The sequence below is a fragment of the Cygnus atratus genome, chromosome 5 (assembly GCF_013377495.2).
Source record: "Cygnus atratus isolate AKBS03 ecotype Queensland, Australia chromosome 5, CAtr_DNAZoo_HiC_assembly, whole genome shotgun sequence".
In the NCBI taxonomy this organism is placed as follows: Eukaryota; Metazoa; Chordata; class Aves; order Anseriformes; family Anatidae; genus Cygnus; species Cygnus atratus.
In genome coordinates this window covers 39,548,979-39,565,371 of record NC_066366.1, presented here as the reverse complement: position 1 = coordinate 39,565,371, position 16,393 = coordinate 39,548,979, and the positions used below count along the sequence as shown (strand labels likewise).

Below are 16,393 nucleotides of genomic sequence, written 5' to 3'. Positions count from 1 at the left end.
CTGTCACACCCAGCAGTCTCATGTCACATCCAGTATTTTTCCACATCCAGTTCAATTAGCTTAACCTAAGACCCAAGCCTAGTTAGCTGCTCAGTCATTTGTCTGTAGTCCTAACAATTCCTCCACTTCCCTTCGGCCAGCTTGGAAAATGGGAACAGGGAGTGTGCGTGAGTAGCAATCCATGGGGCAACGGTCTCAGTTTACTCAGTTCTGTAGAATTTGGAGAAGGAGAAAGGAGATAGCTGTGCTAGTCATTGTTCTTTATTAAGGCAGCTAGAAATGTCACCTTCCTGATTGCAGTAAGAATACTCCTCACATTTTTTTTCTTTTAGGCACCAAGAGTTGAAGCACAAGTTCTTTTAGGATCTCTTGTCTGTTTTCCCAATTTATATCATGAACTACCAGCTCTTCACCCAAACATTCCGGACATTGCTGTGTCTCAGTTTTCAGATGTTAAGGTAGGAAATTAAGTATATGTGGATAGTATTCAACCACCAAGTATATTTTTAATATGATGATGTTCCAGGAAATATTAACTACAATTTTAAGATTCTAAATTTTTCACACGTCATTTCAAATAGATTATAAGGCTTAAGATTACAAAAAATCTTGTAAAACTTTATACTTCTAAACGTACTGACTGTTTACTTGAGCTTCATTGAGAGGGACAGTTGAGTCAGAATTCTTCCTGACATTGTTCTTAAGGCACTGTAATCATTTCTTCTGCAGATACTTCCAAAGACTTCTTTAATTAATATAGTTTTGATTGGGAAGAATATGATTGTTTAATACCTACCTCAAAGTGACCAGTAGATACTTTGTGTAATATCCTTCATGGCTATTCACAGAAGCCAGCTTTAGGGAGATCATTTTTTTGTTTGTCTGTTTTGTTTGATTTTTTTCCCCCCATGATACATTATGAAAATATGTTGGATGAACAGTTAATTAGCAGAAATTAGGACAGTAACCTGTGGAATATTCTTGGGGTAGCACAATAATGAGCATTTGGAACAGATGAGAAGCTTGGAGTAGAAGCAAGCAAACAGTTTGTCTGACCATAAATCTAGAGACTCAGCTAAGCTACGTGCCTGTGTGCTATAATAAAATTCTAATTTCCTAAGATTTCATGTGACAGAGTTATTGGCAAATCAGTGAGTATTTTCATCTTTGTTTTAGGAGCTCATAATTAAAACTGTGTTAAGCTCAGCAAGAGAGGAACCGTCTGGTCCTGCACGGTAGGTCATACAAAAAAAGAGCTTCTACATTAATAGCTATATACATATATATATATATATATATATATATAAATAAATAAATAAAGTACTGTTTTGAAGAAAATATATTGGAGACTGTAAAGTAAAACTTTGTATGTATTTTATTCGTGTTTTTCTTCATCACTATCAAAACTGTCGTCCACCATGTTAATTCAAACTTGTTTGTAAATAGAGATAATAAAACAAAAGACATTATGTGTCAGACCAGAGGTTGACAGTAGTCCTTTCTCTGACACTGGATGATAGAAGAAGGTGTAAATATGAGTAAGTGCATAAGCTTTATGCTCTCCCATGCTAACCTGTTTTTCAGCTCAGGAATTTTCTGCACTAGAAGGGGCACTTTTGAGTTTGATTAAGGCCAAGATTATTTATGAAGGAGGTATGGTTATCTTTTATTAGACCACATTATATGGAAAAACAGAAACAGAATCAGTACTTGAGCTCTTCTTTACAGTATGGAATTGAAGTAGATAACATTGAGCTATGCATTAAACTGGGAACAGCTGCTGTGATGCTTAAAGCCTAAGCACATTCATCAAATAGAGAACTTCAAAGAAGATAGTTACCACTTTTCTTTACTGTTTCTTAAATTACGTAGTGTTTTGTTCCTCCTTCCCAGTCCCCAGAGTTACAGGGTCCTGCATATGGGATTGGAATGGGAATCTGTAATGCCTACCAAGGAAGAGCACACCTTTGTGCCTTGTGTATTTGGATAGTGTCTATATATGTGCTCAATTAATAGATTTTTACTGAAAAAAAAAGCAAAATACGAGAAACACATGCCTGAAGAATGTTACAGAAAAAAAAATTCATTGCACCTTAAACACCTTAAAATGTTTTGCTGGAAAACCAAGAGCAGTTTTCACTGGCCCATTTATCTGTTCTTCACTTGAGCTGGTAATATCTCCCAACACAAGAAAGGGAAGGGAAAGGATGTCCTGAGATAATTTTAATTTAATTTTCATGTTCTTTTTTTTTTTTTAAATGATTTTTTTTTAAAAAAAAAAAAAGAGCTCGAAAAGCATAACACTCTCCATTCTGCTTTTGAAAAAGGTGTTTTAAATTCAGATGGTTCAGAACATTACTGCTTATTCTGTGGCAGCTTCAGTTCTGGCAGTGTGGCTGGGAGGAGAAAAGCAACATTCTGCATGTCCTTATATCCTGTCTGACTGTGAGGGTTTGTATATAGGAACAGGAGGCACGTGTGCATGCCTGGCCTTTCAGAATGCTGAGTGATCCTGCCCCCAAATTGCAGAGTTGGAGCACTGTATGTAATGGCATTAAGCGAAGATTGAAAAGAAATAGATTTCCAGTGTCTGTTTGGGATATCTGTGCCCCTTTCCTTCTTCTGGGAGAGGGATGGGTATGTCTTCATTGTGGGGAGAATGATGTTTCCATAGCTCTTGAAGTCTGACAGCCTCACTCTTCAGGGGCAGTTTATCCACTGTCTCTTTGGGGAATCATCTCTCTGATACCATCTGCTTCACACAACAGTACAGGGTTCACCTGTGTTACAGTTTAGGTTACATTCAGGATATGCATTACAGTTCTGCCATGTCATCTCGGTGACTAGTCGAGACATAATTGTCTTTATAGTTTCCTAGCAGATAAGTTTCATGGAGCTTAGGTTCATAGTTTTGTATATCTCTAGTAAATCTGAGTGCTGTTATTGTTACCCAAGCTATGAGTCTATTCCTTATCTCTTCCACAGAGGCTCAGTGCCCTGCGTTACGTTGCGTACTTGACCCAGCTGAGCTTCAGGGGAGTCAGTTATCTGAAAATGCATTCTACTCTTCGATCTCCATCTGTAAAGATTAATAACTGTGTTAGTCAAATTCTTCTCCTACTGCTGACAGTCTGAAAAAGAAGCCTTAGGTTGATCACCTAAGTGTTCATCTCTTCATCTTCTTGTGCTGTTAAGGCTGCGACTCTTCAGTCACAACATTGTAGGTACACAACTACACAGCTTTTCAGAGGCTACTCAAAATAACAATAGCTACCCTGGTGTTCTTAGCAGAAACCTCACAGACTCCTGGATATTTTGCAAATCAGTGTATGATCAGATGTAGAATGATTCTCAGTAGTCTGAAGAAAATTTTGAATTAGTAACATGGACTTAGAACTGCCTGCGCTTCTATATACTAAAGGTTTGTTTTCTGATTCAGGTTACACAAACTATGATTATTGTTGTATCCATGCTTTGCTCTTATTTTCTTTGGTTCAAAAAGTATTGAAACAACATGTGTTGTGGAAACAGCAGAAGCGTAGATTAGGAAGGGACCATGAGCATTTCCATAAGCTCCTCCTTTTCTGAGACAGAAGTATATCTAAAACATTTCTGGTAGTAGTTTGCATAAAGCTTTCTGAAAATATTCTCAAAGAGGAAAATTACAAAAATCTTAGACTTCCAATATTTAATTTCTATGGTTAGATAGTTTTTATTACTGGTATATAAGAGAATTGTTTACTGGAAATTAAACTCGTCAGTGCCTAACTATGTCAGAAGATTTCTTATCGTTTACTTCCTTAATTGTGATTTAGAGTCAATGAGCTCTTCAACTTTTCTTCCATATGTAATATTTCCCAAAAACCTTTCTCATTTTTGTCACTTTTCTTCTGGACTCCCTCATTCTTGTCTTTATTCTTAAATTGTATTATTCAAAATGGAGGCAGTGTTGCAATTGTGCTTTCAGCAACAGTGTACAAAGCAAGCATCTTATCTACACCCTCGTTGTTGCACAGAATTCATTCCAAGATGTATTTTTGCAATCTATTAGCAATTTAACGATTCTTTGTAGATTTGAAATGGTTTTTGTACTACACATCTTCGTAGACATTTCTGTTTCTTTTTCTATTCCAGCATATGATTTTCCCTTCCCAGGTCTAATGTTTTGCTGTTCCCATGACTAGCTTTCTTCTTGTTGATTTTTGGATTGCTCTCCAGTTTTATACAGATGATTTTGGATTCTGAAGCTATTTCCAGAATATTTGCAGCCTGTTTCAACTTGTTCACATCTTTAGTTTTATTTCTGTAGTCTTTATTTTATCACTCAAGTGACTAGTAAAAGTACTGACTACACTTGGGCCCACGATAAGTTCCTTCATGGTTGGCTTTTGAAATGACCCATCAATTTGGTTTTATATCATTGGTAATTATTTGAGTGCAGCTCTTCAATCAGTTGCATGCCTCCTATGCTGCTGTGGTTTCCAGTAGGCTGACCTTTCTTTATATGCTTATAAAAATAGTCATGTGGGACTTCTTACGTTTGCTGTTTACCCTTTTTCGCTAAGCTAAGTAGCCTGTGAAAGGAAGATTATAGTTTGGTTTGACGTGATTTATTCTCAGTAAGTCAACTTTGTCTGTTTCTTACCACCATATTTTCTTTTTTTTTCTTTTTCATTTTGCTTGTAGTTTTTTATCTCTTCATATCAAAATTGGATAGATTATAATTGTCCACATTTAACCTTTCTCTCTTTTCTTAAGATACATAAAGTATTTCCTTTCCAGTTCAAGCATTTGTTTCCAGTTCTATGGAACTCCATGGTTCTCCTTTAGTTTTTTAAGATAATTACAAATGATTCAGAGATTGCTTAAGCCTAACATTTCTGAGCAACTTTCATACATGTCTGCTTCTTTGAGCCCATCTATGTAAATGTACTTTACCTTTACAATTTCCTTCTATAAATTTCCTTCTATATCACTGTTTTAAAAGAAACAGTGATAAGTGTTATTTTAAATATTTAATCAAAATATGTACAGTCTCTAGCATTCGTTTACTCCTCTTCCATTCATCCTTGTTTATTGCCAGTCTAAAAAAAATGTAAATATCTATGAACAAATAACGTTCCCCTCTCCCATCTGTGTCCCAGAAACTCTAAAGAAATATGTACAAACTCTCACACTGGGGAGGAAGGATCTTCAACCATAGTTTTTTCTTTGGTTTAAGAAAATACTTTTTAAAAATAAAATATTAATTCAAAATATTAGTTTAAGAAATTAAAATATTTAAAAGAAATAAGAAAATATTTTGAATCCATAAAGCATATAGTGATTCAGAGGTACTTAATTGCTTTTAGATTTTCCAGTTTGTCCTTTTTGCTTTCTTGTGTTTTGACAGGGGTAGGTGGGATTTCTTACTCATTTTTTTACAGTTAGAAGTTACAGAATTTTAAGTATTTGTTTAGTTCTTTTAGTAATTAAAACAAAACATTTCTTAGGTTTTAGCAGGGCATGTCATGAATTATAAAAATTATGCATATTTTTGAAGCATGTTTTTCAACTCTTTATCCTCCACCACTGTTTTGCAGATGTGTTGCTCTTTGCAGTCTTGGTATTTGGATCTGTGAGGAGCTAGTTCATGAATCCCATCATCCTCAGATTAAGGAAGCATTGAATGTGATTTGTGTTTCTTTAAAGGTGAGAGACTAACACTTCTACAGTGTACATTATCTTACAGATATGTTGCCTGTTCAAAATCATGATGACATTTTAGCATCCTTACTTCACAGTCTCATTTTCAGTTCTTACAAAAGCATGAATTCAGTTTAATCGGTGGATTTCTAAACTCTTAATATTACCTGTATTATAATTTACTCTTACTTAAGTTTGGAGGAAATGGTGTGCTGGAACATGAGATAGTGGATTCTGTTTAATGTATATCATTAGCCACTTCGCTCTGACCTTTACCCATGGGAATATAATAGTCCATCACCCCATCTTCTCATAAATAATCCTTGCAATTCAAGTTTCAACAAAAACACTGCTGGTTTTGTCTGACTTTGTCCAGCTATACCTCTTCCCACATCCTGTACCCAAGGTTCCATCAGGGCTTTCTGTATCTCTTTGTAACTAGCTGACTTTTTGCAAAACATCTAGGACTCTGTGGTGGGCTAAACTTTTCTAAGGGTCAAACTCCCAGCTGCTTACACATTCCCCCTCCTCAATAGGACAGGGGAAGAAAATAGGATGAAGAAACTTGTGGGTTGAGATTAAGACAGGGAGATTGCTTACCAATTACTGCCATGCTCAAAACAGACTCAACGTGGGGTAAATTTGTTTAATTTATTGCTAGTTAAAATAATTTGTGTAGTGAGAAACAAAGATAAAAAAATTAAAACAACACCTTCCGCTGCCTTCCCCTTTCCCCAGGGAACTCCTTCACTCCTTCATTCCCAGCTCCTTTACCTCCACCTATTCCCCCCACACAGAGGAGATGGGGGATTACAGTCAGTCCATAACAGTTCCATAGTGCGGGTCCTTCTCCTGGTTGCAGTCCTTCAGGATAAATCTGCTCCAGCGTGGGCTCTCTATGGTCTGCAGTTCCTTCAGGAAATATCCAATGCTCTTGCGTAGTGTCATCCACAAGCTGCAGCATGGATATCTACTCTGGTGTGGTCTTTCCCACAGGCTGCTCTGGTGCCTCAACCATCATCCCCCTTCCTTCTTTTCTGACCTTGCTGTTTACACTGTTGTTTCTCTTTTTTTTTTTTTTTTTTCTCCCTCCTCCTTTCCCTCTGCCAGGGTGGCATTTTTGCCCTTTCTTAAGTATGTTTCCACAGAGGTGCCACACACTTGGCTGGTGGACTCCCACCATGCCCTGGGGTGGGTCTGTTGTGGATCTGACTGGGACCTGCTGTGTCTGGGCAGCCCCTAGCCTATTCTCACAGAGGCCCCCCCATAGCACCTCCACTACCAAAATATTGCCATGGGCACTCAGTATAGATCCCTACAAAGACACTGGAATGTAGAAGTGTCAGAGTCTTTCCTGCTCCAACATCTAGAGATCTTCTGTCTAGACTAGACATGGATGCCCAGGGAAATCACATTCCCCACTAATTGGTATCCTGTGTTCCCCAACTCTGATGAACAGTACTGTTGAACCCTCCATGGTACAGTCTCCTGACCCATTACAAAACAGAAAAGCCAGGGCAGAGAGGAAACTGGAAGGGATCCCAGTTTTGTGAGCCATCTGCCATCATATGCAAAAGACCTGTACCAAGCCAAGTTAATGCCTTGTGCTCTTTGGTTGACAGAGCAGAGCATCCAGTGTAAGAGGGGGACAGGGAAGAAAGTGGAAAGGTGACAAAAGCTGAGGGCAAGCAGAATTTTCCCAAAGGTTCTCGTGCTTCTTGCTTACCTGTCCTCTTCTTGCCCCTACCAACAAAATCCCATTAGTATCGCTTCTTGGGCCTTGCCAGATGTTTAGAGGGAGGTAGAGTACTTAAGCCGCATGCATGGAAGCACTGGAAGATGTTTGATTTCCTGTGGTAAAATACTTCTCTGTGCTCATTACCAGACAGAATCATGTAGGACCTATTAAAAAAATCTGAATCCGAAGAGAGGTCAAGAGTTTGCATCAAAGTTTCTGTGATTAAACTACATATTGAAAGGGAATAATGAGAACTCTAATTTTGGTGAAATGTAGAGAGGAGCTGTTTTTATGGTTATTATAAAAATGAATTTCCAGGTTTTAACAAAGCATGTCAAAGGACAGGGAGATCACTTATCAATTGCTGTTGCAGGCAAAACAGGGAACTCTCAACTTGGGGAAATGAATTTGCTGCCAATTAAAATAAATATTTAATTACAAATTTGGTTAGTCAGAAAAAAAAAAAAGCCAAAAGCATTAAAATACATAGGTAAAACGCCTTTGCTACCCTGTTTCCCAAACTCAACTTCACTCCAAATTCTTCTCCTCCTCTTCCAAGTTATCACTACAGGTTACAGTCAGTCCCATCAGCAAGGCAACAAACAGCACAAGTTGAAGGGGTGTCTCTTTTCCTTCTCTCTCACCCTTTTCCCCTGCTCTAGTGCATGCTCTCCAGAGGCTGCAGGGAATATCAGCCCTGGCACCAGCTGTGCATGACAAAGAGTAGCTCCTCACCTCCTCCCACAGTGGCCAACCATGCTGCCCCCTGCTACCAACACCTTGCCACCTAAACCCAATGCATTGGTTCTGAAAACAATTTGCAAGATAAAATTTTACAGTCTCTGGTAGTCACTGTGCCATTACACACAAACACCTTCACATTACATTATTGAAATCTGAATAATTTACTGACTTGATATTAGCTGTTTTGTTTGAATCTGTTGGATTCTAGCATGCAGTGATTCTCACTTAGAAATGCAGCTTACTCACATACAGTTTGTTCATTGTGGTGCAATGCCTATAAAATGTTTCTGAATAGATTTGATGTTATTTGTCTTTTGCAACTGACAAATTTTCACTATTCTGAAACTAGTGTCACTGGATTTCAAGTCTAGTCTTGAGATTGTGTATTGGTGGTAGTACATCAACAGCTTTCTCTCATCGTCTCTGTTAAAAAGCTGGAGTTTGGGGGCTTTTTTGTTTGTCTTTTTGCTTAAACGAGTGGTTTTGCTTTCCTACTTTTTTGAATTCCATTCCCTGTTAGTTCATATTTTATGGAATAATTAGAATATTAATAAAAACATTTTCTAGCATTTTGCAGACTTGCATGCATGTTCATCAACAGTATCTTCAAATTAAATATTTCCAAGTTTATCTTCAGAAGCTTTCTACACGCTTCTTGTTTACACCAAAACTCAATAAATACTCTTTCTGTATATATGTGGTGATAAAAATTGGGTGTACACCTGTTATACATAGCTTGTGCCAGATGTTGCTGACTGTTCTTTTCAGCAAAGGGAATCTGAAAAATATCTTAGAAAATCAGCTGATGACATCCTGTGAAGCAGGATTTGAGTCTGCTTCTAAAAGGGATTGCTTCAGGGCTTTTAGTATTAGTCTCTAAATTGCAATTTCCTGTTTTGCAAAATCACATTCATGCTTTGCAGCTTTACTAATTTTCTCTTCCAGGGTTCTCCCCTCACTTTTTAATATCCCTTAACTAATTCATTTTATCAAGTTCCTGTGCAAATTTGGTATTAAGCCAATGACACTGTTATCATCTTACTTCTACAATTTATCAAATTTTTGAAATATATTTAATCCTGACATTCACAGTGTTTTCTCCTATTTTTCTTTGATGTGTTTATTAAACCAATTGTTTGTATCTCATCTGTATTAAATATAAATTACTTCTTGAATGAGAAGACAAAGGTGTTTATATTTCTACTTTTATCCAGGGCATGCTGGCTTTTCTCCCGTTTTGAGCAGTGGTATAAACTCACAACAGAACTTAATCATGAAATGATTAAATATATATCATGGGACAACAAATTAATTTGTTACCTAAGCAATCTCTTGATTTCGAAGTAGTCAGCTATTTGAACTCCAAGAATTTTCTCATTTTCAGGAGAAATGAATGGATAGAGATCTATAGTGCTAGTCCAACTTACTAATAATTACAATTGAGCAAAAAATATTAAATATAAATGTTAGCAACGATTATATGCTTATTTCTGAAATACAGAAGTTATTGTCAGAATTACAATTGAGCAGCTCATTCCAAATCTCACCACACTTCCCTCAGCAGTGTGGTGATAACTGCTGTAGCTGTGTTAACCTCTGCTGAAGTCTGAGCTCAAAGGATCCTAACCAGCCATCCAGACCTCTGCGTCTCATGATTAAATTATATTCCTCTCAAAAGTGTTGCAGATACACCACAAAAATGTGTTGTACAGGCTTAGTTGAATGAGCACTAAAATAGTTTATTTGCAAGTTTGGACAATGTTAAACTACTTATGTGACATCCAGAAACTAATGGATCCTTGCAAAGATTAAAAGTATATTAAGACTTACCCTTCTGAGAAAAACCCTGAGAGTAAGGTTTCAAGCAAAGTGCTATTGGAAGCTTCTCTTATTCCCATCAAGTAACTTAAAAAAATACACCCACAATTACACTACTAAATATAAAATAATATAAAAGTAGTGAATTCTTATGCTTTACTAAACATCTTTCTGAGATGGAGAATGGCTGGTGGATTGTTTGTTGAATTGCACAGCCACCTTTAGCCAGCTCTGAAGGCTCCTGGAAAGAAGTTAGAACAGAGCAGTGTGAATTCAAGAGGTTGAATTGTCCTGCTACGGAACATAAACTTGGTGCTGCTGCTTGGATTCAGGAAAAGTGTCCTTGCAGGACACGCAGCTATTTGTCTGTTCAGAAGTTTCCTTGTATTCTTTTGGAACATGGTTGGAAGACTGTGCTGGGATAGATTTCTGAAGTAGATGAAGGGTTTGATCTGTTTGGGACAATCCCTGTATTGGTAAAAGCTTCATACCTGGTGCTCTTTCCATGCATAAGTCTTGAAAAATTCAGTGCACAAGATTTTAATTTTATTCGTATTCATTATTTTATACCTTTCAGCCTTACGAAATGAGTCTCCAATACATTGTTCCCTTTTTCTTTAAAGAAAAAAAATAAATATTTTCTCTCCAACCGGAGAACAGAAAGAGATTAAATAATTTGCATGAAACATCACTAGAAATCATTCACTTAATTCATTTTAGAGCCTAATGACCCTCTTTTTTTAAAAAACAAAAGAAAATGCTCAGTTTTTATGTAGTCAACAGCTGACTGTACAAAGTCTCTGAAAAGTCTCTGGGTGTTTCTCTCAGGCAATTTTTCTTAAATTCACTAATCTGGACATTCTGCATTAAGATACTCTGGCTTGACCACCCATTCTGTCTTCTTCAGTGACTCTGGGGTTTTCTTGCAAGCTTGTAAGGATATTTCCAGCAACCTGGATTTGATCTCAAGTTCTGTAATCAAATTGTTGCACTTTCAATTTTATTTAATTTTTTTTGTTGCCTGTTGGGGTTGAACATTAGAATCTGCAGTCTGCTTACTGCGCTTGCATGATGTACCTTCACAGAATGGAGAGAGGCTGTTTTGTGAGGAATAAAAAGTAGTGGTGTTCTTATCACAAGCTCTGGGAAGGCTTGTGGATATAAGATGTCTGCATTGTTTTGGTTAAATAACAGCAATAGTAGGGAACTGTGACCACTGAGAAAAGGGGAACAGGCAGAACAAGAATTAACTAGCCTGTCTACTTTCTGACTCCGTGGCTGTCTTATAAGAGCAAATCACAATCTTTATTTATGCTTCCATGCATATTAAATAAAAAGTGTTAAAGCATGGTACTCCATACTTTTGCTTATCCTTGTACCTTTTTGTCTTCTTTTCAAGACCTTAAATGTCTTAAAGACCTTATCTAAATGTCTAAAAGACCTTAAAACATGATAGCTCTGCTTTGTAAGAAGCTCGCTCAGGGTAGAGTTTTCTTCCAGTGTATTTTTCACCCTCAGATTTTTGCCATTCAAAAATTTTATTCTGCAATCCTTAATGTTCCATTCAAGCTTTGTTGCCCAGCTGTTTCAGCTTTCTTAAAGCTTTTTTTTTTTTTCCTATAGGTTTGTAAAATATACCCATCTCTGAAAGGTTAATAGCACTGGAGTGATTAAGAGCACATTCTAAGAAGCCGAGAAAGTAGATCTAACTATTTTTACAACATAATTCTGACTTAGGAGGTAGGCACTTAGCCACGTTGCAACACACACCTGTGATAGTTTCACTGCTAAGTGAGATAAAAACAAGTAATCTACTTTATTAGTCTTTTAAGAAAGGAGGAATTCTAAAGTCACTCATCAAAGAAATAGAATAGGATTTTTCCTGATTAAAGCATGGATTGCCTAAGTATTTTCTGTGTGATTTGCAATTCATCAGAAGTATGATTTGGAATACTTGTTTTCAACAAAGATACAGCATTTTTTTAAATTAAGAATGTATTTGAAATCCTTCCCTTTCCCATATGCTTGGGGCTATTACATGTACTTTATTCTATGAATTTTGTGCCGTCTTCTGAAATCTGTAGTTTTGCTGTGCTAAAATAACCATTTTCAGTGTATCTTTAGCTCAGATTTGTAGGATTTTCATGTCTTAGATGAACGAGATTCACTTGTAAAATTGACTTCGTTATTTGATGCACAGCTTAGTGTTTGAAGGCAACTGTAACACAGGAAGAAGCCTCAGTTACGTGTCCTGTGTATTAACAATTCAGAGAAATATACCCCTGTCTCTTCTTTTTCTTTGTTTTCCCTCTTAGGAGTCTATGGCAGTGTGTACATCCACTCACAAGACTAGAGATTGTAGGCTAGATTGTATAAATTCATTCATGTCTGCCTCAACCCATACAGTTAACTTAACTTAAGCAGTTTAGGAACTGTTTAAACCAGGCTCCAGTGCAGCAACATTGTGCTACCTTTAAAAGACAACACAGAAAACAGGAGTTAAGTGTAGAAGTCAGGGTGCACTCAGTTCCACTCAGACAAGTGCTGTACGCAGCAGTCACTAACACAGAACAGTCAGTCTCGCTCTCGTTAGTACTGTGTCTTGCATTTCAGGTACTTGGCTGTTCACATGTCTTGGTTCTCAATAAAGGCCTCTGATAGCAAAATCAGATCCTTGTCTTTTTTCAGTGATGTGTTAACATTAATAATCATGCAGGTACTAAGAAATTAATTTTTTTGTTCTGGTTTCATGGTCCTATACTAACCAGTCTGACATTGAACTTGGAAGACTCCTCTCCCCTTTCCTTCGTTGTGTGCAGCTCACTAATTGTCTGTTCGAAACCTTTGATGTTAGCTGATAACATTTATTTGTGACTATCGTTCCTTTTATATTTTGTAAAATTTGATTGTTTTTTTTCCTGTAAATAGGTACATAAGGAGCTATATGTATAAACCTGTCGTCGGAATTCCTGACCAGCTTACCAACTAGCATGCTATTACATGAAATCACATAATATCATTACCGTGCTGTGTTCTTTTCTAGTTTCCCAATAAAACAGTAGCCCAAGTTGCCTGCAGTATGCTGAACATGCTGATACATTATGTGCATAGACTTCAAGTGTATCAAGCTGATTCACCTTTAAGAATTATTCAAGTAAGTAATTTTTATTTTTTTTATTATTATTCTTTTAAATTTAACAGTAAAATGCATTTCACTAAAATTAAAATACCAGAATATTGGCAAGTATGTTTCACAAAATCAATGTAAATATAATCTTAACAAACATTAACAGTATGGGTTCACATAACACTTGCTAACTCCAGTGTTAACATGTAAAATGGCTATATAATGCTTTTTTTCTCCAGTACAACTTTGTCGTTATTTACATGAGCCATATTGTCAATTAAGTCTGTTATTTATATTAAATATGGGTGAATATGTATGTTTAAGTTTAGTGAGAAAGTGATTACTTAAAATATGGATCTGCAGTTCTATTCTGCATATCCATTGAAATTTGTCAGTATAAAGCAAATATATATATATATATATATATAGAGAGAGAGAGAGAGAGAGAGAGAGAGAGAGAGAGAGAGGGAGAGAATACGCTTTAAATAACAAGGAGTTAGGCTATGGCCTCTGAGAGTCTTAACAACAGAAAAAAAGATAGAGACCTCCCAGGTAACCAGAAAGGGAATTGTGTGGAAGCTTCTTAAGAGGTATAAGAAGTATTTCTCTGCCCCTGTGCAGTAATGTTATTGAGTCCTAGGTGAAGGGAGAGTGTTTACAAATTCTAGTATTTCTAAGAAATAATGGAATTCAAATAGTCCCATACACAAACCTTCATCAGGCTCTTTACTGCACCCTACAAGTGTGTTGAATTAAGTTATCTTCCTGCCTAAATATTTGGAGTAGCTACGTAATTTCTTTGTCCCTAATGCACCTATGTCAGCCATGAATAACGTTTTCCTTTAGTGTCTTCTTTGAAATTCAATTAAAAGGGTTTTATTTACAAAAAAAAAAGTGGCCCTATCCTTTGTCTCAAAGTAACTTAAAAAGAATTTAACCATGAATCTAGCATTGTGTCACATTTACCTGCTTAAAAATTCATTATATAAACTGAAATATTTTAATTATATTTGTAAAGAAACTATGCTGTATTTTCCCCAGATTCTGATAGCAACTATTACTCATCTGTTACCCAGTACAGAAGCTTCCTCATATGAACAGGACAAGAGGGTAAACATTTTCCATTCCTTTTTAATGTGTTAATATTATTGCAAAGCTGTGACAGAGTTTTGTTACAAAATTTAAGATGTGCCTTAAAGCCGGTATTCAGCTTTTAAAGTATAATACAGTATAGTCTTCCCAGACTTTCAGCAGTATTCTCTATGCAAGTGAATTTCTGAAGTTTTTGTAGGAAAATACGCATTTAAAATTAATTGAAATAGATTGCTTTCAGTAATTAGAAAATCTTATGTCTTTTTTCCTTATGCTAAGTGAACTTAGAAGTAATGTAGACTCTTCAAAATTGTCTTATAGTGAAAATATATTTTCAACTTGTAGAGAGTACAAAATTTCAAAAAAAATGTCAAAATACTTACGAGGTTATGATTTTTTACTTTTTCCATTGTAAGTACATTTTTGAGCAAGATTGCATCTGTAATATTCAGATCAATTTGATTGTTGTCATCCTTCAAAACAGTTGCATCTTTTTATATTTTCAGGGCACCTGAGTCCCCTAGTTAAGACGGGCTCTTTCTTCAACCCTCTGATACTCACAGTAGTATTTGCTGTCTCCTGAAAGCTGTATCTTTTCTGAGTTATTTGGCTTTCCTCTTAGACTGGGGGACCAAGAGCTGTGGGACACAGTGGTCATTTAAATTTGGACACTTCAGTGCGGTTTTGCACTGGCAGCTCTGCTGTTCTGGAGCACCCATTCCAACGGGAGCTACAATTCATCCATTGGTCATTTTGGTCACCAGAGCCCCATTTCACCTCTCCTCTTTGCTTGTGACAAGTCAGTGGCTGTTGTAGGATACAGCAATATATCAGACTAACCACCTCTCCGACTGAGGATGCTTCCCATAAATGAAAAAGTTTCCCCATGACCTCTAGCTGATCATTTTATGTCAAACGCTGCATCAGAAATGGGTTTGCTTAGTTTGACAAACTTAGTCCTAATGCCTTTTCAAAAATTTGTTTAATAAAAAATACTTAGAGTCCTTCACTGTTAGGTTTATTTTATGGTGCTTCTGTGAGACGAAGTTGTAATGTATTACGTGAAATGAGTAAGATATTTTTACTTCTTTTATTAGTAAATTACTTAAGTGGATTTTCTTTGAAAGACTTTCATTTAACTTGGAAAATATTTTAGAGAATCTTAAGCTATTTGTCTGAATTGTTTCATCTTCCACAGCTACGTTTTAAAAATTAAAAATAATTATTTGAAGCCGGTAAGTTATTAATAATTTGGCGTGTGTGTTTGTCTTAATCTAATTATGTTCTACGGTCTTTACAAATATCCCCTAGAGGGAGTTGGTTCTTTTGCTGACTGAGGAGCCTACAATAGAGAAAGCAGTTGGATTTCTGTCAGATAATACCTGATGCTGCATAGCAATATTGACATGTTGTGAAGGAAATTCTGTATTATTTATAAAGCAGAAATGCAGCTGTGTTAGTTCAGTTTTGTGTAATCCTTCATTCACTTTACAGTGAGATTTATATTCCGAATGGTATGTCAGCCTTAATTTGTATGGTGTAATCTGTCATTTTGTAAACAGCACCCTACAGACCAGTTTTGAAAAATCATGGGTGTTTTCTTAAGCACGGTAGCTACTCAGACTTACCATGATGATAAACTCTTGTATGGATGGTCTTTGTTAAATATCTCAGTAGCTAAAATTTTCACTCATGCTATAGCATTTTGAACATACAGCAGCTTTCAAACAAGTGTGACCTGCCATTTCTGTCTAAGGTTGACAGGTTCTCTAAACTGAGAAAAGAAAACAAAACAGAGAAATGAAATACAGTGGTAACTGTGAAGTAACGAGTGCTGGTTTAACTGATCTATAATTGAAAGTGTTTGTTGCAGTTGGTGGTTTCCTTACTTCTGTGCCTGTTGGATTGGATAATGGCCTTGCCATTAAAGACCTTGCTGCAGCCTCTTCACTCTACAGGAGCAGAAAATGATAAGACTGAGAGATCTGTTCTTAATTGTATCTATAAGGTACATGTTTCTTTACTTGGTAAATGAGAATACCATTAGCAATAAGCAAAGTAAAAAGTGTTAATTTATAATTACTGCCTTTATGTACACAGAACAAAGATTTGTTCTGTTTGGGTATTTTTTAAGTGAATGGGATTAAAACCTCCAACAGCATAGACCTAGTGTATGTAATTAGGAGAGA

At 36.3% G+C, this 16,393-nt stretch overlaps 1 protein-coding gene across 3 annotated transcripts in view; it reads left to right on the top strand.

Moving 5' to 3' along the window:
* RALGAPA1 (Ral GTPase activating protein catalytic subunit alpha 1) overlaps positions 1–16,393 on the top strand; it is a 132,127-nt gene that overhangs the window by 61,388 nt on the left and 54,346 nt on the right. For all 3 annotated transcript variants that reach the window (XM_035539307.2, XM_035539311.2, XM_035539308.2), the window contains exons 26-31: positions 333–458; positions 1,177–1,235; positions 5,583–5,691; positions 13,029–13,139; positions 14,154–14,222; positions 16,078–16,212. In XM_035539307.2, the coding sequence (XP_035395200.1) occupies positions 333–458; positions 1,177–1,235; positions 5,583–5,691; positions 13,029–13,139; positions 14,154–14,222; positions 16,078–16,212 (609 nt within the window). The remainder of the gene's footprint in view (positions 1–332; positions 459–1,176; positions 1,236–5,582; positions 5,692–13,028; positions 13,140–14,153; positions 14,223–16,077; positions 16,213–16,393) is intronic.